At 32.3% G+C, this 21,724-nt stretch overlaps 3 protein-coding genes across 3 annotated transcripts; 1 reads left to right on the top strand and 2 right to left on the bottom strand.

Annotated features, from left to right (window-relative positions):
- The first annotated feature begins 445 nt into the window (after nt 1–445).
- Nucleotides 446–3,325, top strand: LOC137837086 (2-oxoglutarate-dependent dioxygenase DAO-like). The gene is made up of 3 exons (XM_068645942.1): nt 446–822; nt 2,087–2,402; nt 2,881–3,325. Exons 1-3 carry the CDS (start codon nt 485–487, stop codon nt 3,112–3,114), a joined length of 888 nt encoding a protein of 295 aa, XP_068502043.1. The 5' UTR covers nt 446–484; the 3' UTR covers nt 3,115–3,325.
- A 6,318-nt stretch (nt 3,326–9,643) lies between these two features.
- LOC137837084 (glucan endo-1,3-beta-D-glucosidase-like) lies at nt 9,644–12,347 on the bottom strand. The gene has a single exon (XM_068645940.1). The coding sequence runs from the start codon at nt 12,062–12,064 to the stop codon at nt 9,833–9,835; it is 2,232 nt and encodes a 743-aa protein (XP_068502041.1). The 5' UTR covers nt 12,065–12,347; the 3' UTR covers nt 9,644–9,832.
- Nucleotides 12,348–14,942: 2,595 nt separating this feature from the next.
- On the bottom strand, nt 14,943–17,648 carry LOC137837083 (glucan endo-1,3-beta-D-glucosidase-like). Its single transcript, XM_068645939.1, has one exon. It carries the CDS (start codon nt 17,253–17,255, stop codon nt 15,075–15,077), a length of 2,181 nt encoding a protein of 726 aa, XP_068502040.1. The 5' UTR covers nt 17,256–17,648; the 3' UTR covers nt 14,943–15,074.
- Between the last annotated feature and the right edge of the window lie 4,076 nt (nt 17,649–21,724).

The raw sequence follows: 21,724 nt of genomic DNA, 5'->3' as shown, positions 1-21,724 counted from the left end.
ACAAGAGATTTGGAAGGCGGAATAAATGAAGACCAAATTAATTTACCCCAACCACAGGGAACTCCTAGTTCTAAGAAGAAAGTCATAGTCGATTTAAGAGTGAAACGACCAGAACCATCTAGAATCCAATTAGGAATATCATGTTCTGCCCTGACCATGATATGACTAAAAAGATGAGGCATCTGTTGTAAAGACAATAAAATATTCCAATCACAACCTGTCCAAAACTGAGAAATTGTATCCGGAATGCTAGAACCATCAGATATCCCTGCAATATGTGCTAAAGAGATAGTAGAACACCATTTATCATTCCAGAAATTAATATTAAGTTGACTTTTTTTAATAAGTGGATTATTAAATCTATTTCTTAAAATTTACAAAACCTTTAGAAATCATTCATTAACTACTATATATTAGTGTATAACTAACTCCTCAGGGTGAATCATATCCAAGGCAAAGGATCAAGAAGAAGGATCAAGAAGAGATGGAGGCTAGTGTTCCTGTGGTGGATTTTCAGAAGCTTTCAGAGGAAGAGGAGTGGAAGAAGCTAAGAGAAGCATGTGAGAAATGTGGTTGTTTGAGGATCATCAACCACCCTATTCCAAAAACTCTGATGAGTGAAATGAAATCAGTGGTGAAATACGTGCATGATCTTCCTTTGGAGATCAAAATGCGCAACAAATCCATAATTCCTGATAGTGGTTATGTGCCACCCTTTCCAACAAGTCCTCTCTATGAGGGCATGGGGATATATGACATGAATGAATCACCAAAGGCACTTGAAGATTTCTTCTCCCAATTGGATTTGCCAACCTATCACAGGTTCCTCTCTCTTTCTCCCACTAATTATTAAGTAAAGCAAGTGATGTTAATGAATGAGAAATTTATAGTTTAATATTGTAGGAAGAAGTGGAGTAGGAGTGATACATTCATGCATGATTTATTATCAATCTGCATCAAGTATGCAGATTTAAATAAAAATAATATTATAAAATTGGTTTATAAAATAATATTTATTTATATATTATAAAATATTTTTATTTCTACTTAATATTTTAAAAATTCTTTGTTTTTAATATAATCAGTAATATATCTTCAACCATACAATTAACAGATAGAAAATAGTTAAACTCTTAAATATTCCTATGCAGTTAATAGATGGGTATGGGGATATTCTTGGTGGAAACAAATCAAATATTGTGGATTAGTAATACTGTTTCTCAAAATTCATGAGAAGAACTTTTTTCTTAGGATGTGTTTAGTAATTTAATTTAGCTTTGTTAACTAGGACACCATTTATGACTAAGCTCCTTCTCCTTTGTTTGCTTCAACTCCTGAATAATCAGTGGCAGAACTTTAACAAAATTTTGGGGGAGACAAAGTAAGATTTAATGTATAAATTAAAAAGAATTATATATATATATATATCTTAATTGGAGGGTATTTGCATCAACAACAAAAATTAAGTAAAAAAACCCTAATTATTTCTTTTGTCTTAACTAGTTCATTTGGGGTATTATAATAATTTTTTTTTAAAAAAAACCTGTTTCTCTGTCCATACTCATATATTTAAAGGTGACATCTCCAATCTCGAATCTTAAAATGTGTGCAGTGATCTCATTTTCTACCGGCCCTTCAACATCACTTTCCTTTTGAGCCATTTTCTTGGTTTTTATAATAAAAAATATACTTTAAACCAAATTCATTTCAAACAACCAATATAATTATATTTTTAATTAAACAATAAAAAGAAATATAATTGAAATATAAAGTTATTAATTTATTAAGTGAGTATATTTATTGTTTGGATATGAAAGTATCAACATTGTTTTATAATAGGGTGATGATAGTTTTACATTATCATTTTCTTTACACTTCCACTTAACAATCAATAATATTATTATTTTATTTTAACATTTTTAAATTTTTTAATTAAATATAATATTTTATTATTAAAATCAGTTTAAATTAAAATCTTAAATAAGTAGTTATAAGGTGAAAATAAGAGAAAAATTGTGAAAGAATTATTATTTTTTTATAATATTATTATTTCAATTAAAATAAGCTAGATTTGTTTGCATGACAGGCAAATAGTAAAGACATATGGGGAAGCAATTCATGACTTGGCATCAACTATATCACAAAAGATGGCAAAGTCTTTGGGTGTAGTGGGTGTTGATTTCAAGGATTGGCCATTCATTTTAAGAACTATTAAATATAGTTTCACCCAAGAAAATATAGGTGAAATGGGAGCACAGTTGCACTCAGATACAGGATTTATCACTCTTCTTCAAGATGATGAAAATGTTAGTGGTCTTGAGCTGTTGGATGATTCTGGCTTATTTAAGGCAGTGCCTCCTAAATCAGGGTCATTCCTTTGCATTATTGGAGATGTTGGACAAGTAAGCATAGATTAGCAAGTTAATTTTATTTTTTCTTTTTTAATGACATTGAAACTTACTTCATTTTTTTTTTCTATCACTACTAAATCAATTTTAAAGATAAAAGATAATTAGTTGTTATATTAATAAATTATATATTATTTTACTTTAAACATTATTCGTATATAAATTAGTTTCTATTATTAATAAATTGTTTTAAATTGGTATTTAATTAGATACCAGAATTTTAACTACCAATTGTTTAGATTTTAAAGTTGGTAGCTAAAATCTTGGTACCTAATTATATATCAATTTAGAAACTATTTATTAATAATAGAAACTAATTTAGATATCAGTAATGTTTGTAGTTTCTAAAATAGTATCTAAATTCACTCAATACAATAACTAATCATATTTTGTTTCTAATATTGATTTTTATTAAATGATTTTCTTGTAGTGTATATGAATACTCTTGAACATAAATATACCTTTTTATCAGGTTTGGAGCAATGGAAAATTTTGGAATGTTAGGCATCGTGTAATATGCAAGGAAATAGGAACTCGTTATTCATTTGGTGCATTTATGTTAGCACCAAGGGATGGTAATGTTGAGGCCCCAACAAAGTTGGTGGAACTTGACAATGGTCGACGTTATCAACCATTTAAGTATGAAGATTTAAGGAAGTTCAGAATCAACACAGGTGAAGTTCTTGATCAATACCGCATTGCTTAGTGATTTGTGTTCACCAACAAGACTTTACAATGAGAAATAAAGTTGGCAATAACATGAATGTTGCTGATAAAAAAAAACATGAATGTTGCTTTCATTTCGAAAATATTTATATATTTTTTGAGTCTTTGGTTTCTCTAATGAGATGTGAGATGTGTAGTTGTTTGCAAATTCGCAAAAACTTGTAAAGTCTTAAGATATTGTGATTTGTGTATTTTTGTTGTACTTTGCTTAAGTTGTGTTACTATTGAACTTGCTAAAACCGAATAGGTTTACAAATGCAAATCATGCGATTAAATAGATTTTTTATCATTAATATCATGATTTCTTTATCAGTAAAAATAATGAAATAAATTAATTGGAGCATTTAAAGGATGCTCAAACTTATATACAAAAAGTTTAAAACAAAAAAGTCCAACAACACCAATTTTTACATCAAACCAACCTTGGTGCAGACCAAAAAAACTCTACTGTAAAGGGAGTTTACAAAGTTTGATACACTTGAGCACTTCCTTCCCTTCCCAATTCCCTCCCATAATTCCAAAATCACATAACATGAACTGAACATATATCCAACTTTGAGATGGCCTAAAATCGTAATGTTATAGCTCTCATATTCAGTGCAAGTAGATTGACCAGATTTTTGTTCTTGTGGATTGTGTTGAACAAGGTGTCTTGATGTCTCCAAATTCAAGAGAAATGTTTTAAGACCTTGTTGTTGGTTGTGTGTGTCTGTCTAGAAGTATTTTAATTTGTTAATCCACTCTTTATGATGATCCAAGATTAATTGAATCTTAATCCTTTTGAAAAAAGATGTTTTTTCTAAAGAGTGTGAAAATTTAACCTGTTGAAATGTCGATTCAACCGGTTGTTTTACACTTAGTGAATTTTGAAAAGGATTTGAAAAGTTTGACTTTGTTTGAATTTGTTGTCAAACCAATTCAACCGGTTGTTTCAAGAATTCAACTGGTTGTTTTTCTGAAAACCTTAACAAAATTCTATTAAGCTATACCAATCTGTTTGAAATGATTCAAACTACTTTTGGTTCTTGAATTAAATGCTTTGACCATCTGATTGGAGTATAAAAAGGTTGTTTTACGCTCCTCGTCATTAACTAAGAAAGAGAGATCAATCAAAATCAGTTTTCAAGATTCCAAAGAGCTTTTGGATCATCTCAAAGTGTAGAATATGATTGTCTTGTAATTATGAACTTTAATCTTTGATTTTACCCATGTGTATTCTATTCCCTTCTTCCTTAATCATTATATTTCTGTGTGATCTGGTGTGGTGCAGTTTCAGATGGTTGTCTAGAAACTATGAGTTTTGACAAAGAGTGGTGTGTATTCTTGAGGGGTTCAAGATCATCACTCTTGGTGTTTGTTATGTAATCTATGTTTGATTACATAGTGAATTCCCAGTCGTTAGCTGAGGACTGGATGTAGCTCTTGATTAAGAGTGAACCAGTATAAACATCTTGTGTGAATCTCTCTATCCTTACACCCTTTAAACTACTTTAGCTTTGATTTTCTAAACTTCTGGTATAAACAACTGGTTCTTTCATAAAAAAAACTGGTTGATTTTTTGGAATCAAACTAAAAACAGTTTTCTAATTGGCTGAACAATTTTCTAATTGATTGATTCTTCATAATCTTTCACTCTACCTTCAATACTTGCGAAAACTCTTCAAAAAAAATTCATCCCCCTCTTTTTTAAGGCCTATAATTCTAACAAATTGTTGTCTTGGCAATATTGAAGAATTCCTTTGTTGATGAAATTGAATGACAAAAGTGGTATGTTGCAGATCTGGGTACTTCAGATCTCTATAAAGGAAGATGAGATGAGTTAGGTAAAGAGCATTAGGAAATTTGAACAAAAATTGCTCATCCCTAAGACTTAGAGGTAATTCCTTCTTCCCTTGTTTCTTATCCCAACAACTCCCTACACAAGCACAAACACAACTTTTGTCACCAAAAGGAAACCACTTAAGTGTGGACAATGCAAACACCAAACTTAGAGGATAACAAACACAGAGAAATTCCAAACAGGATAAGAAGACACACATATAAGCTACCATGCAAAACAAATTTATGTGATAGATTTAGGGCATTGTAATGGACACAAAAACCAGTCAGTGTATGGAAACGAAAAACCAATCATGGTAGATATCAGTTAGGCAAAAAATGCTTTATTCATCTACAATATGGATGACTACGACAAACAAGGAACTTTCTCTACCTAGTGTAATGGTCTTTTGCCAATGCTTGAATTGGGTATAACTAGTGTTTTCTTCACATCTAGGGCAAACATAATGATCATTCACACTATAACTACTTAAGTTGCCATATGCTGCAAAATCATTTATTGTGAAAAATCATGTTACACGCAATGCAAAATTATCTTCGCAATATGCACTAAAGACATCTACTTCAGTTTCCCATAACATCTTCAAATCATCAATAAAGGGTCTGAGATACACATAAATGTTATTTTCTGGTTGTTTGGGTCCTAAAATCATCATAGACAACATAATATATTTTATCTTCATGCACAACCAACAACGCATGTTATAAATCACCAAAAAATTGGTCATGAATTGTGTTTACTACTTAATTTACCTAAGGATTCATACCATCTATAACTAGTCCAAGTATCAAGTTTCTTGATTCTGCACCAAACTCTAGAAATGTTTCATCAATCCTATTCCATTGTGGAGAATTCGCTAGATGTCAAACAAGTTTGTCACATTTTCTACCATTTGCATGTTATGTCAGGATTTTGCATCCTCTTTAATGACAAGCAAACTTTTAAACCTATGGATTATTGGTAAGTACCATAACATCTTCGGAAACCCTATGTTCCTTCCTCACCACTACTTAGATCATATTTCTTTCTAAATCGTGATAACTCACATGTTGGACATACCCTCAATGCAGCAAACTCATTTTTGTACAATACAACTTATTAGGGCGTTGATAAGTGTCACAATTTAGTAAAATTTTGTACAAAAATATATACACTTATGGATTTTAATTGATAAAATAGTTATAAATCAGCCCCTAATTTAGGAATTTGAACATTTTTTATACATATTTTTTTATTATAAGATGAATATGAATGATTTACTCTCAAATTTGTGTTAATTTTAGGATTCTATGGAAAAATGAACATAAAAAGACTAAAGCAGAATGGACAAGTTATAGACAAGATAAAAAGACAAAGTTGAAACATTGAAAACTCGCTCAAAGTTGCCCAAGACTCGACCAAGGCTTGCTTAAGCGAGTTTGACACTAAAATTGTTTTTTATTCTCGTGAAACTCACTTGAACAAGCAATATCTCGCTTGAGCGAGTTTGATAACAAAGTTTGTTTTTTTATTCTGTAGAGCAACTCGCCCAAGGCTCACTTAAGTGAGTTCACTCCAGTGAAGTTGGGTTTTTTCTCGTAAAACTCACTTAAACAAGTAATATCTCACTTAAGGTGGGCAAATTCATATTTCCTGTGGATTTTGTTGTCATGGACATAAAAGAAGACAATGAAGCTCCGTTGATACTTAGCAGACCTTCATGAAAATTGTTAGACTTATTATTGATGTTGATGAAGGAGAGCTTAAAGTGAGAACTCAAGATGATGAGGTAACTATTAATGTTTTTGATGGTTTGAAACATTCTAATACATGGAAAGATTGCTTAAGAATAGATGCACCAAAGGAAGCCATTCCTGAAACTAAAGATCAATTGAACCTTTCAAATATCTTAGGGAAAGTTATACATCATTGTACCTCACAAGCAGTTGAAAAAAAAGAAAGATCTTGTACCAGAGTTTGTGGAAAAGAAACTCACTAATAAAGAGTCATCTACATCAAATATAAAGGAGGAAGACAAGGTTCAACAAAATGTCACTAGTGCAAAAAGAAAAAAAGAGCGCTCTTTATTTAATGCGGCTCTGCGCTTAAACGCATTCGTAAAAAACGCGGTGGCATTTTTGAAATTAATTTGATTTACAAATGCGGTTGTTTGTATAACCGCATTTGTAAATCAAGCGATTTGATTTACAAATGCAGTTATACAAACAACCGCATTTGTAAATGCTTTTTACCCTAAATATTTTTACGCGCCTCAACAATTTTGTAGTTTCTTTCAGTTCTTCCGTTCGTTTGCGCTGTTCATCCTTTTCGTTTGCCTCTCGTTTGCGCACTTCATTGCATTGTTGGTCGAAGGTACGTATACTGATTCCATTGATTCACTTTCAATCTTCACATTGGCTTTCGTTTTTAATGCCTTTCGTTTCCTTCCATTGTTGGTAAAAGGTACACTGTTCCATTGGCTCTCCGTTGCTGCTCCACCACTGCTTCCGCTGCCGCTGCCGTTGTTGCTCTTGCTCCCCTACCACTCTTCACCACCAACTTGGTTCACGCACAAGGTTGGTTTTTAAATTTTTAATTTTTTTTTTTTGCATTTTTTTGATTTTGTTTTATGTATTATAATTTATTGTGTATTTTAAATTTTATATTATTTAATATTTATTATATTTTGAATTTGTATGTTTTTTATGTATTATAATTTGTATTTTTCAAAATTTATATTATTATAATTTATAATTTGAATTTGTATGTTTTTTTTATGTATTATGTAATTTATATTAAAATTTATATTATTTAGTAGTTAGTTGTTACTTGATATGTTATATTTAGCAATAATACATTCTGGTATTGAGTTTGAGGGTGTTCGACCCTCGGCAAACGTGTGAGATAGAACACTAATATAAAAATTCTAATTATTCCAGAATATATAATGGATAGAAATTGGATGAATTTTGTTCGTATAAGTGAGGAGTACGAAAGAGGAGTAGAAGAATTTATACAATTTGCACAACGTAACACGATTAATAGTGGTCATGATGGAGCAAAGATCAGGTGTCTGTGCGTTAATTGTTTGAATGGAAGGATATTGGATGTTAATATAATGAGGGAGCACCTGCTATGTGATGGGTTTCTTCGATCTTATACAACTTGGACATGACATGGTGAATTATTAAATTTACCACGTGTTTCCGTAATTGAAGAATACGTGGGGTCCACCATGGATGATGTAGATGATGATTGATTGGAAGACATGATTCGTGATGTCGGAGCTGAGTCTTTTGCAAAAGCGCATGGATATGAAAGTATGTCAAGCGATGCAGAGACTCCATTGTATCAACTAACTTCACACGGTTGTCGGCGATGTTAAGATTGATGAATTTGAAGGCAATAAATGGATGGACTGATAAAAGCTTCACGGAATTGCTTCAGTTGTTGAAGGATATGCTTCCAGAGGGAAATACTCTACCTAATCGTAATTATGAGGCCAAAAAGATTCTTTGTCCAATGGGTATGGAGTATAAAAAGATACAAGCATGTCCTAATGATTGTATATTATACCGGAAAGATTTTGAATTGTTGAAAAGTTGTCCGAGGTGTGGGTTATCACGTTATAAGTTGAAACAAAAAGATGATGATACTATTGAAGATATAGAAAAACATGGACCCTCAATGAAGGTTATGTGGTATCTTCCCATCATTCCAAGGATGAAGCGTTTGTTTGCAAACCTAAACGATGCTAAGAATCTTAGATGGCATGTAGATGAGAGGAAATGTGATGGCATGTACCAACATCCAGCTGATTCTATTCAGTGGAAGAAATTTGATGATGAGTTTCCAGAGTTTGGTAAAGAATCAAGAAATATCTGACTTGGTTTAGCTACAGACGGAATGAATCCATTTGGTAATATGAGTACAAATCACAATTCATGGCCTGTTTTACTAGTTATTTACAACTTACCTCCTGGATTGTGCATGAAGCGAAAATACATGATGTTGTCTATGATGATATCCGGTCCGAAACAAGCAGGGAATGATATTGATTAGCATTTCTGCGCTAGTGTGTAATTATAGTGCAGGATGAATTTAGACATGGCCAACCAATTATGTTTAGAAACGCTAAGCTAAAATTCCAACCCAGATGGTTGAAGACAAAAGGGTCAAGTTTATGGGTTGTCAAAGAAATCAAGACTAGTGGAACTATTGAACTTGAAAGTTCATACTCTAAAAGAACTAAAGTTGTAACCAGGAAATTGTTGCAACAAAAGGGTCGTCCACCTTAAAAAAAAATAAGCATTAAATTACATAACGTTAAACAAACACTTTCTCAAAAACAACCCAAGATCAATTTTTATTTTTTATTATTATTGTTTAATTTTATTTTATTTTTAGCTTTGATACTAATCGATAAACTCCATCTTATTTTTCAAAGAGTTTATATACCAAGACTTTCGATATACATTCTTAATGGATTGCAAAGATGTTGAGTCTCGCTTAAATAAATTTGTGGGTTTCATTTGTATTTCTATCCAAATCTTTTTTACCATTTGATCTATTTATATATTTTCTTTTTTATCTTTAATTAATATAAAACCTCATCCGGGACCAGCTGATCCACGTTTGATCATGTTTAGTCAACATTTACTACAATTATATATACAAATATAACTAAAGGTAACTTGCCCCAAAAAATAACTAACATTGTTTAATACGTTACATATTTGACACACAAAATATCTCATTTAACTCTATCTTTACAATGATACTGATACTCAACTTTCACACCAATTAATATTGCACTCTAAAAAATATTGGTGTCTCCCAAAGATTTTAATCTTCTTAAATGATGGTTTATAGGTAAAAATTAGTGGCAGTAATGGCCAAACCAGCATTGTTTTCCTTGACCAAATTCCTCTTCCACATCACCCCTGCTATGAATCCACCACAACAGATTAGACACTGAGTTCCCATCATCAAAAACTTTCAAGCTTCTTACCTTTTGCAGTGCACTTTCTTTATCATAAGTTCCTTCCAAGGCATAGATAAACCCCTTCCACCCTTCTCCAACACATTTTCTGTTCAAATTGGGCACTGTCCACTCCACAAGTTCCTTCACATAACCAACATCTGAGAACAAGGCCTCGGTAATAGGAGACAGTGGTAAAACATGAATACCAAGCCTGCACTCTCTCCACTGAGAAGGAGCAAACCATAGTCCACTATCTCTCTTGTTAGCCCACACAACACTTACCACCTTGTTCTCTTTTGTAAAATCTTCCTCGTACAGTTTATGTCCCTCTCCCAAATGCCACCACATTTGAGCTGCATGAATTTCCAATGCTGCAAGTGTTGATCCAGTGGCAATAAGTTGAGTGTCACCATATGCTAGACCCATCAATGCTGCAGAATAATATGCATTCACAGCTTCACTAGTACTCTCCTGATTTCTTCCATCTTCAAATTCAGTTAACCCTCCAGCCCAAGAGTGCAATTTATACAGATCAAAACACCTCAAACGCGTGTACTTAGAGTCTGATCTTCTTCCCAAGCTCATGAAATCTGCTACAAGTGAATAGGCTTGAGGTTTGTACTTCCTTCCCCAAGCTGGATCAATCTTTGCAAGCACCGCAATTCCATAAAGGAAGTACCCCAAATTGTAATGATGATCATTATAAACACCAAACCCAAAATCTGCTCCTGAATCTTTAGACCCTTGTTTAGTAACAATCCCTCCCCATTTTCCCTCATAGAGAAAACCATTTCCACTGAAAGTTCCGTCTAACCATGGCTCAATGATCTCCTTCAAGAACTTCCTAATCACAGGCATGGCATCGAGAAAAGCCACCTCTTCAGCTATCAATGCTAACCTTGCTGCCCTTGCTACAATCTTCCCATAAAAATAGCATGATGTTGTTGTTATTCCCAAGGGATTCAAAGCTTCCACATCTTCAGAAAGCACTGAAAAAATCTCTTCATGGAATTCTTCTTTTATTCCTCTTGTGGAATGCCAAGTAACTGAAACCGGGTCGGTTTTCAGCAGCCAGGAGTCTCCAACAACACCAACAAGCTCTCCATCAATACTTCTAAATTTTAAATTATGCAGAACTGTCACACCACTATCACCACCATCATTCAAAAGCTGAAGGTGAAGAGGGTGAGCTAGCATTAACAACTCTCCCCACCCTTTCTTTTCCCATTTATACTTTACACAGAACGGATTTGTGAATGTTGCATCCCCAGAGACAGGATAACAAGAGCTGAACCTATTGAGGATTGCCTCATACTTAGGGTCAGAATCAGGCAACACTGCTATCCTAATTATGCCAGAAAATTCACCAGAAGTAATCTCAGAAAGGCTGTGGTTTAAACTGATGGGCGAGGAAGTGTTAATGAGCCACGATTGGCCATTGTTGAGCTGCAAGGTGTGTTTGGTGAGGGAGTTATTGGATGAGAGTGAAAGAATGGCATGCATGGTGGTGATGGAAAGTGGTGTGGGACATGTAACTGATGCTGTCACAAAAGGGCTTCCCCTGACAAGAAAGAACCTGAGGTTTGAAGAGGGAATGTCCAAAGTGAGACTTAGATCACTGAAGGAAGAGATGACGTGCCTGGCGTGTAAGCCTGGGGTGGTTTTGCTCTCAGTGGAAGAGATGGTGATGTCAGGGTTGAAAACCTGTGCTATGAAAGAAGAGTTGAAGTTGAGAGAAGGGTAGGAGAGGGAGAGGGAGGAGTTTGAGGATTTGATGAGGTAGGGGTGAATGTATTCAGGTGTGTCTCCATTTTGAAGAACATAGTTTTGGAAGAAAGAGTTTGTAGGGAGTGGAGAAGAGAGAAGGTTTGGAGCAAAGAAGGTTGAAGGGTCAGGGAGAATAGTGGAGTGAGCTTGAGGGAAGAGAAATGGAGCATTTGGTTGCTTAGGAAGAGGAGGAGGAGGAGGAGATGGCGGCGGAGGTGGCGGTGGAGGTGTAGATGAAGGAAGTGGTGGTGGTGGAGGAGGAGGAGGTGGTGGAGGTGGAAATGTTGGTCTTGGTCGTGGTTTATTTTTGAAGGGTTTTGTGATTTCTCTTTCAATTTTTCTTCCAAGTTTCTTAAACATGGTGAGTTTGGAAGAGGTTAAGTTAGTTGGATATGGAAATAGAAAGGGTTGGTTACTGTACTTAATGCAGAAGAGAAAAATGAAGATGAAAAGAAAAGCAAGGAATTTGGAAATTTATGAAGAAAGGAATTGTTTGTTTGAAGAGAATGGAAGAATGTTCATAGAAACAGAAAAATGGAAGAAATGATTCCATTCTTTGGCTTGAGTACAGAAAATGGGGTAAGGATCACTTCATATCTAAAAAAATTATTATTTTATTATAAAACAATATTTTATTTTAAAAGATAGTTGTAGAGTGATTTTTTTTTATTATTATTATTATTAGAGTGTAAAGATTTTTTTTTTCTTTCTTTAACTTCTTCAAAGAATTTTTTTTCTCCTTAAAAAAAAGTTAAAATTGTTTATGGGTCAATATTTTAAGTTGTTTAATCTAAAAATTCATTTCAAATGTGGTATAGATTGTAAACTATTATATTTTACATAATCTAAAAATTTATTCTAAATTGTATAATGTATAATTTAAAATCATTCTTCATTACATAATTAAAAAATAATTATTCTGAATGGTTTAATCTAGACTATAATAATTCATAATACATTTTTTTTATATAAAAATGCATTTTAAATTTTGTAATCTTAAGTATTTTTCAAATTATACAATTCAAAAATATATATTTGGATTGTATGCACTAAAAATACACTTTAGATTATACAATTTAAATATATTTTGAGATTGGATAATACAAAAATACGTTTTAGTTTGTACAATAAAAAAATATTGTTAAAAAATTATAATATGAAAATATATTCTAAATTATACAATTTAAATATTTGAATATGAAAATGCATTCTAAATTATGTAACTTGAAAGTTCATAATTTATTTTTAAATTTAGAAATATATTTTGAATAACTTAATGTGAAAAATCATAATGCATATTTCTGGATTCAAAAATATATTTAAGAATCTACATTCTAAAATATGTTTTCAAATAATATGGATTGTAAATTATGTAACTTGAAAATTCATAATTTCTTTCTAAATTTAATATTATTATTTTTAATTTTAATTTAAATACGATTTATTACATAATTATATAATATTTTGTACACTTTTTAAAAATATGCTTTTAAGTTCCCGGGTGGGGGGTAGGGTGGGGAACAGGTCAATCATATAATTTTTTAAAAATTTAAATTACTTATATAAATTTTGTGTCCCTAATATAATATATTATATTTACTAAAATACCCAAAAAATATTAGTATTCAAAAAAAAATATCAAAGACTTAAAATTTATTTAAGTCAATTTATGTTAAAACATTTAATATATTTAAGTGTTATTTATTTAGTACTTATGGTGTATGTTGTATTGTAAATAAAGAATAAAATTTCAAAATGTAATATAATATTCAATACACTTCCTTTTTATTTATATTTATATTTTTTTATTTGGTGTTGATTGGATTTAAACGTAATTTGGAGAGTTAGAAATGTTTTTAATAATTATGTTTTAATTAATAAAAAACAGTTATTATTTGATAAAAAAAACTGTTAAAAATTAAAAACTCCAACTTACTCATTTATTTGATCATAACTAATTAAATTTGAGTTTGACTTATTCAATTTATAATTTTTAAATTTTATCTCTAAACAAATATTCTTAAATTATTTCTTAAAATTTATCAATATAGCAACTGAAATTCCAATTTACTAAACTCTTACTTTAATAATTAACTCAGGAAATACTATGAAGATAAATAAAATATATTTTCAATAAAAAAAATACAAATATATATATGAAGGAATTACTCAAACATCCTTAATATCAAATTTTTAAAACTTGAATTCATTTCATTTAAATAATCAAGTTAAATAGAAAATTATTTAACTAGATACACGAATCATTAACAAGTCAAACCTGAACAATTCAAGAGTAACTTAACTCATTTTTAGATCAATACTCATAATTTCGTTTTCTATTTATAGAGCTTAATTTTGATCCCTATATATAATGATGACTGAATTTAGAATAATTTCACATCTAAGAAACAGTATGAATGATGAAGAGACCACCAAGTTAAGAAGAAGTTTGCCTTACAACAATCAAAAGTTTACAGTAAGAACAATGAAGTCTTATCAGCTAGTTGAAATTGGTAACATTACATGGATCACACCATTAAGCTCCATTTCAAATTAAAACCTTAAGAGGTCAAAATGGTATGTGTGAGATGTAATGAAAAATTATGATCAAACAAAAATAGTTTGGTTTCAAAAAATGAGAACATTATCTAGCATTTCAATATACATGATTACACAGATAATGAAAAATATAAAACCAACATGTTGATGACAAATTGCTATTACAAAAAGTTATATGATTTAAGTTATCTTTGTTGAAAAGGGACACCATAGAATGAGCTGCATTTTCTTCATGGTATGACAATGATTATCCTATTGACTACTAATTGTTTTCTCCATGCCATGTCTTGTAATGCAACTCCATGAGCCAGTGTTTCAAAACTATTATATGATGCCTCATGGCACATAACAGTAGCACAGCTGCTGACTACTAAACAATTCAGATGTTTTGGAGAAACATTCCAGGTTTTAATTATCAAATCCTTCCAAATTAACCCAAAAAAAGAATGAGAGGTAACATGAGAAAATGCATATCAGTTACAAACAGATTGTAATTTTCTTAGAACCTTGACACCTTTAGAGTTTAGACTATAGAGGGCATTCATCAGGTAACAGCTGCCTGAAATTTTCAAAATGGAAATGCAAAAAACTACACAATTGAAAAGTGGAGGTAAGAAGCTAGGCTAAATCTGAAGAGCTGAAACCATAATGTCCTCATGACAGAGAATGAATGCATAAGTTCACACAACACAGAGTTTACTTAATAAAAATTGTAAGAAACAAACATCAGCCATATACAGAAATTTATTTATGTACAGTGTAAGAAACTATCATAATTTATTTTTGAATACCTGAAAATCATTAACAATACCTAGTGGCAGTAATGACCAAACCAGCAGTGTTTTCCATGACCAAATTCCTCTTCATCACTTCTGCTGTGAATCCACCACAATAGATTAGTCAATGTGTTTCCATCATCAAAACCATTCAAGCTTCTTACCCTCTGCAATGCACCTTCATTATCATATATTCCCTTCAGTGCATAAACAAACCCTTTCCATCCTTCTCCAACACCTTCCCTGTTCAAGGCAGGCAATGTCCACTCCACAAGATCCTTCACAAAATCAACATCGGAGAACAACACTTCAGAAATCGGCAGTAACGGTAAGAGTTGAATCCCAAGCCGACATTCTTTCCACTCAGGAGGCGCAAACCATAGTCCACTGTCCCTCTTGTTAGCCCAAAGAACACCAACTACCTTGTTCTCCCTCTCAAACTCTTCACCATAGTGATTATCTCCCTGTTTCACATGCCACCACATTTGAGCTGCATGAATCTCCAATGCTGTGAGCGTTGATCCAGTGGCAACAAGGTGTGTGTCACCATATGCCAGACCCATCAAGGCAGCAGAATAGTATGCATTAACAGCTTCACTGGTACTCTCCTGATTTCTTCCATCTGCAAACTCAGTTAACCCTCCAGCCCATGAGTGTAATTTATAAAGGTCAAAACACCTTAGTCTTGTGTAGTTCGAGTTTGATCTTCTGCTCAGTGTCATAAAATCTGCCATGAGAGAATAGGCTTGAGGCTTATACTTCCTACCCCACACTGGATCAATCTTAGCAAGCACTGCAATTCCATAAACGAAGTATCCCAAATGATAATGGTGATCATTGTAAATTCCAAACCCAAAATCAGCACCAGCATCAGTGGACCCTTGTTTGGTAACAATGCCACCCCATTTCCTATCATACAGAAATCCATTCCCATTAAAAGTCCCCTCCAGCCACGGTTCAATGGTTTCCTTCAAATACTTCCTAACCTTAGGAATCACATCAAGAAAACACATCTCTTCAGCTATCAGAGCCAACCTTGCAGCCCTTGCAATCAGTTTCCCATAAAAATACGACGAGTTCGTCGTTATTGAAGATGAATTCAGCCCCTCAACATCATTCACAAGCGCCGAAACAACCTCATCCCGGGATTCTTCTCTCACACCCCTTATAGAGTGCCAAGTCACAGAAACAGGATCAGTTTTCAAACTCCATGAATCACCAACAACCCCAACAAGGTCCCCATCAATGCTCCCATACTTAAAATCACTCAGAACATTAACATCACAACCACCATCAGCCAAAAGCTGAAGATGAAGAGGGTGTGCCAACATCAACAAATCACCCCACCCTTTCTTCTCCCACTTATACTCCACACAAAATGGCCTGGCAAACACAGCCTCACCGCTCACAGGGTAACAGGAACTGAACCTGTCAAGCACAGCCTCGTGCTTCGAATCAGAATCAGGCAACAGGGCAATCCTAATTATGCCAGAAAACGCATCAGAATTTATCTCAGAAAGTCCATGACTCAACCTGATCGGCGAAGAAGCATACAAAATCCAAGTCTGGCCATTGTTGAGGCTAAAAGTGTGCTTTGTGAGGGAATCACTGGAGGAAAAGGATAGAATGGCGTGAATAGTGGTGATGGAAAGAGGGGTCGGTTGAGTCACGGAGAGGGTCAAAAAGGGGCTACCCCTAACAAGGAAAAACCTCAAATTGGAAGAAGGGATGTCCAAAGTGACACTGAGATCATTGTGGGAAGAGATGGTATGGTTGAAATGGGAAAGGTGGGGCTTTTGAGAGGAAGAAATGGTGAGATCAGGGTTGAAGACCTGGTAAGTGAAGGAGGGGTTAAAAGAGCGAGATGGGTATGAAAGGGAGAGAGAAAAGTTTGAGGATTTGATGAGGTAAGGGTGAATATACTCAGGTTGATCACCATTTTTCAAGGTAAAGTTTTGGAAGAAAGAGTTAGTGGGGAGGGGATTTGAGAGAAGGTTTGGGGAGAAGAAATTGGAGGGATCAGGAACAACAGAGGAATTAGCATGTGGAAACAGAAAAGGAGAATGCTTTCTAGTATGAGACATTGTTCTTACTGGTACTGATGGAAGTGGTAATGGTGATGAAGGTGGTGGTGATGGGTTTTTATAGGGTTTGGACCCATTCTTAAGGCCACTTCTCAGGGCTGTGCTAACCTTGCGTCTAAGTTTTTTCAACATTTTCTGGGTTGTTGACTAAATCTATGTTTGCAATATTATTTTAGTGTTAAAGAAAAATTAATTATTAGAAGACTCCTTGCAAAATTCTAATAAGGACAATGTTTAGAAGCTTAATTTTAATTTTTAAATTTGATACAAGTACGCGTTAAAAGTAATCATAAACTACAAATTCCTACATTAAAAAAATAAATATATTTTTTTAAGAAAGACAAGCTCTAGAGAGAGAAAAAAAACAGAGCCTTAGTATGATATGTGTGAACCTTGATCCTAGGGAATTGAGGTATTGAGAGTAAGGAGAATTGGTTAAGCAACAAAGTGTGATTATTGTGACACTAAATTGCCAAGGGGAATGGTTTTATTGGGTTATGATTTTGCATGGGATTGGATTGGAGATGATTGAATGAGATGGGTAAGAGGGGGTTTATGAAGGTTGGATGGTGAAGGAATTAGGGTTTGTTGTTGGGGTGGGAAGGTTAGAGAATTAGATTCCTTGAAGAAAGGAAGTGAGAAAGTTTCTGAATAGATAATGATATTTTGATTAAATGAGTTTACAATAAAATATTAATATTTGTAATAAAAAATTTAAATAAAAAAATTCTTAATAAAAATATAAGCAAAATACAAAATATTAAAATAATTTTTATAATTAAAAAAATTATAAATTATTAAAATATTAATATTTATTTGAGTGTAGAAAAAAAAAACATTTTTGTTTGTGAATAGGAAAGTGCAAGGAAGGGATGGCGTAATGATATGCAGTTTGAATGTCCTAGTGTGAAGGAAAGACACAATCTAAGGAACTTTACGCGGTTAAGGAATTACTATGATTTATGATGTAGGGGGAAGAGACTTCAGTTATAGGCTACAAACAACTTCAGATCTTTGTGTTCCCAAAGTCTTATGTATTAAATTGCCTTAAATGTTACTTTCTCTTGGCTTTTCTTAGATTTGAGTTTTTAGAATGTTTTGTTCAATTAGACTTTCCACAATAGTTTTTTCAAGATATCTTTTCATAATTTTGTTTCTTAAAATATGTTTTTAGATTTTGTTTTCTGTTAAAAACAAAAATTCGTGAGATGCATTACTTGTATTTTGGATTTGATATTTCAAAATTTCATTTTCATAACACATAAAATCTGTTCCTAAATTTTCATTGGGTGCAAGTTAGAATTAAAATAGTTTAGTGATTAAGAGAAATTAGTTGTAATTACTCACATTTATTATAGTTATAAGATATTGTTAATTTGACTAAAAGAATTCAAAATTTATATGGAGTGAACAAAATTCATTTTAGTTCTTATTTAAATTATTATAGATTGAGATGTCATCAAAGTAAATAACCACAAATATTCTTAAGCAATCGCTAAGTACATGATTAATTAATCTTATAAAGGTGATAGGAGCATTGGTTAAGTCAAGATGCATAACTAACCACTTGTACAATCCAAACTGGATCTTAAAAGCAATTTTTCATTCATCTCCTTCTTTGATTATTATTTGATGGTAATTACTCTTAAGATTAATTTCGAAAAATATGTTAGTTCCATGTAACACGTCCAACATGTTATCTAACCTAAGAGTCACTTACCTGATTTTCCATCTCTTTAGTTTCTTAAGGGTTAGTCCTATAAGTTGGTCTATTCAATAGGTTGCTCCAAGACTAAGTCTATTTGATATTATATTCTCTCAAAGATTTTTGTTGAACAACTTCTTTGGAAGGACACAAACCTCCAAACTCAACTCCTTTTCACCCTCTATTTTAAGTGTGAGAGAGATTTTCCAACTTAGTTTTTTTTCTCTATTTTTTCTCCTCTTCTAGATATTTTTTTTCATTTTTATTTGGTTCTCTCTCACTTGTTAAGGTGTGGGAGGACACACGGTTATATTTTTGTCATTTTGAGAGAAACTTATTTTATTTGTAAGACCATCATGCATAGATTGTATCAAATTATCATGGTCTATCAAGTAGAATATGCCAAGCTTCCATAGAGACTATGTCACATTAAACTTATCTTTATAATTTTCTAGAGAAATTAAGATACTCATTTGTTGATTAACTACTACACCACCATCATCTTTGATCCATTGAAGTTTGTAAGGTTTTGGGCATGATGTAACGGTTAAGGCTAGCTTGTCTACCAACCAGAATTACAACAATTACAACAAGAGTCATTATCCATAATCAAATAATAAGTTTTTACAAAGACTTTACATTTGGTGTGGAATAGGTTTTCTCTTTGAAACTGTTCAAGTTCTGCGGATAAGCTTTTAAGAAGTCTTCTCACCACTTACAATTTTCACTCAGAAGGTATAGCTTCATATTCAGAATCTAGAGTTTCATCTTCACTAGGTGAAGATTGAGCTCCACCCTGACTTTCAATCTTTTGATATTTTAAAAACATTGTTCTCCTATTAGGACACATAACATCATAGTGCCTTCTAATAAGATATTTAAAAAACAGAACATCTCTAGCTTTAGTTTCTTTAGACGATTATTTAGTTTTGTAATTTTTTTCCTCTTTGTTTTTTCTTTCTTTTCATTTTTCCTATTCCTTTCTTATGACCCTTCATTCCTTGATTTGGAGGGGTCCCTCCCTCTTATATTCTTTATCTTTATTAGGGTAGGAAATGGTGGGACAATCATTCTTAGAGGTAGATTTTCTTTTCAATTATTGTTCTACCCTCATGTACTATTAAACCAATTCATTCAAATATTGCATGGTAACAATTCAACTTTATTCATAATCTCATAGTTTTAGAACCTAACAATGGTTATGCGTGGTTTTTTCCTAATCTTCACCCTTAGCATGAGTAATTTTATTTGTTGCCTATAATATTCTATACTAATGTTTTTTTGTTTGAGTCTTTAAAGCTTGTACATCAATTTGTTATCATAATGTGAGGGTACATGTATTTTTCTTAGGGCAACCCTAATTTCATTTCAATATCTTATTTGGAGATTATTATGAATTCTCAAGCCTCTTACAAAGGAAGTCCACCAATACATTACATGCCTTTGAAAAATTGTGGTAGCTAAAGGCACCTTTTTCTCATGATCCACTTGATAACACTAAAATATATATTTGTTCTACTTTCATCTCCCAATCTAAATATTCTTCTACATTATCTTCCATAGAAAAGGGGAAGGTCTACCTTAGGTTCCTTGAGATATAATTGGTTTCTAAGCCTATGGGTGGTTGATAATAGTCATCATTGTGATTACAACTATGCACCCCTTCTCTTTGAGAATGAAGGTCCTCATAATGTTCTTTTCTTCTTTGTACCCTTCTCCATGTTCTCCAATGTTTTTCTTGTGGTTGATAGTAATCATCATTGTGATGACTACTATACACCGCTTCTCTTTGAGAACGAGAGTCCGCATAATGTTCTTTTCTTCTTTGTGCCCCTCTCCATCTTTGCTCCAAGGTTTTTTTTTATGTTTCATGAAAATGAGAAAATATGGTCTTATGTTCATCTATATCTCTTCTTTTTGTTTTCTTTAAAGTCTCTCATTTCATTTATTAAGTTCAACTTTTCAAGATAATCCCTATAGGTTCTATAAACATTAAAGTGCTTAGAATAAGAAGGGTCACTCATTTTTTATCAAAATATTTTCTTAAAGTTTGAAAGGTTCATAAAAGGTGGAGTGACAAAAATTTTTAATTATGTGTGTGCATGTACCCCTATTTGGCCCCAACAGAGGTCTACCAGACATATTGAAACAAGATCCTAATTTTTGCCACAGATAAGGCTATTAATGAAAAACCTTAAAGAAAAATAACTTCAAAGTAAAATAGACAAGTCCTAGTGCAAGTGACACTTGTGAGCCTTTTAGAACACTTTCACAAGACTAAAAATATTTCTATTACAATGTTTACTTGAGAGATGAGATTATACCAAATAAGTTTTTCTAAGACACCTAAGAAATTAAAGAAAATACAACTATGTTACAAATAAAGAAATATCAATTTTGTATATACTATAGTTACAAATAAAAAAAAAGAGTAATAAACAAGTTAACTTTTAAAATTGAGAATATTACATGTTAGAGTTACATTTAGTAAATTTAAATATAACCTAAAATATCTATAAAAAATAAAACACTAAACAAATGAACCATAAACCAAATTTTCTATTATAAAGAATAGGAAATCCAACTCGTAAGAGTTCTTACAAAATTTTAATAATTTTAGTTTTAAGTTTCTTTTCATTACTTATTTTAAATAATTATAACAATAATGATTGATCTGATATTTTCAATCGTTTCACATTGTCTAGAAGTTGAGGATAAAGGAAATTTAAATATATTTTTTTCCTTAATTTTCTAAGGTGTTCCAAAATAGACATTACTTTAGGTATAGTTATTGACACTAACAATATTATCTCAACAAACTTGAGGTCAAAACTCTTGTTTTCCTTAGACTTCGATGTGAGGCTTGTTCTGATATATTCGATAGTCCTATATTACT

Source organism: Phaseolus vulgaris, chromosome 4, assembly GCF_000499845.2.
Source record: "Phaseolus vulgaris cultivar G19833 chromosome 4, P. vulgaris v2.0, whole genome shotgun sequence".
NCBI classification, from domain to species: domain Eukaryota; kingdom Viridiplantae; phylum Streptophyta; class Magnoliopsida; order Fabales; family Fabaceae; genus Phaseolus; species Phaseolus vulgaris.
Note: the sequence above shows the minus strand (reverse complement) of the source record. Positions and strands in the feature narration are given on the sequence as shown.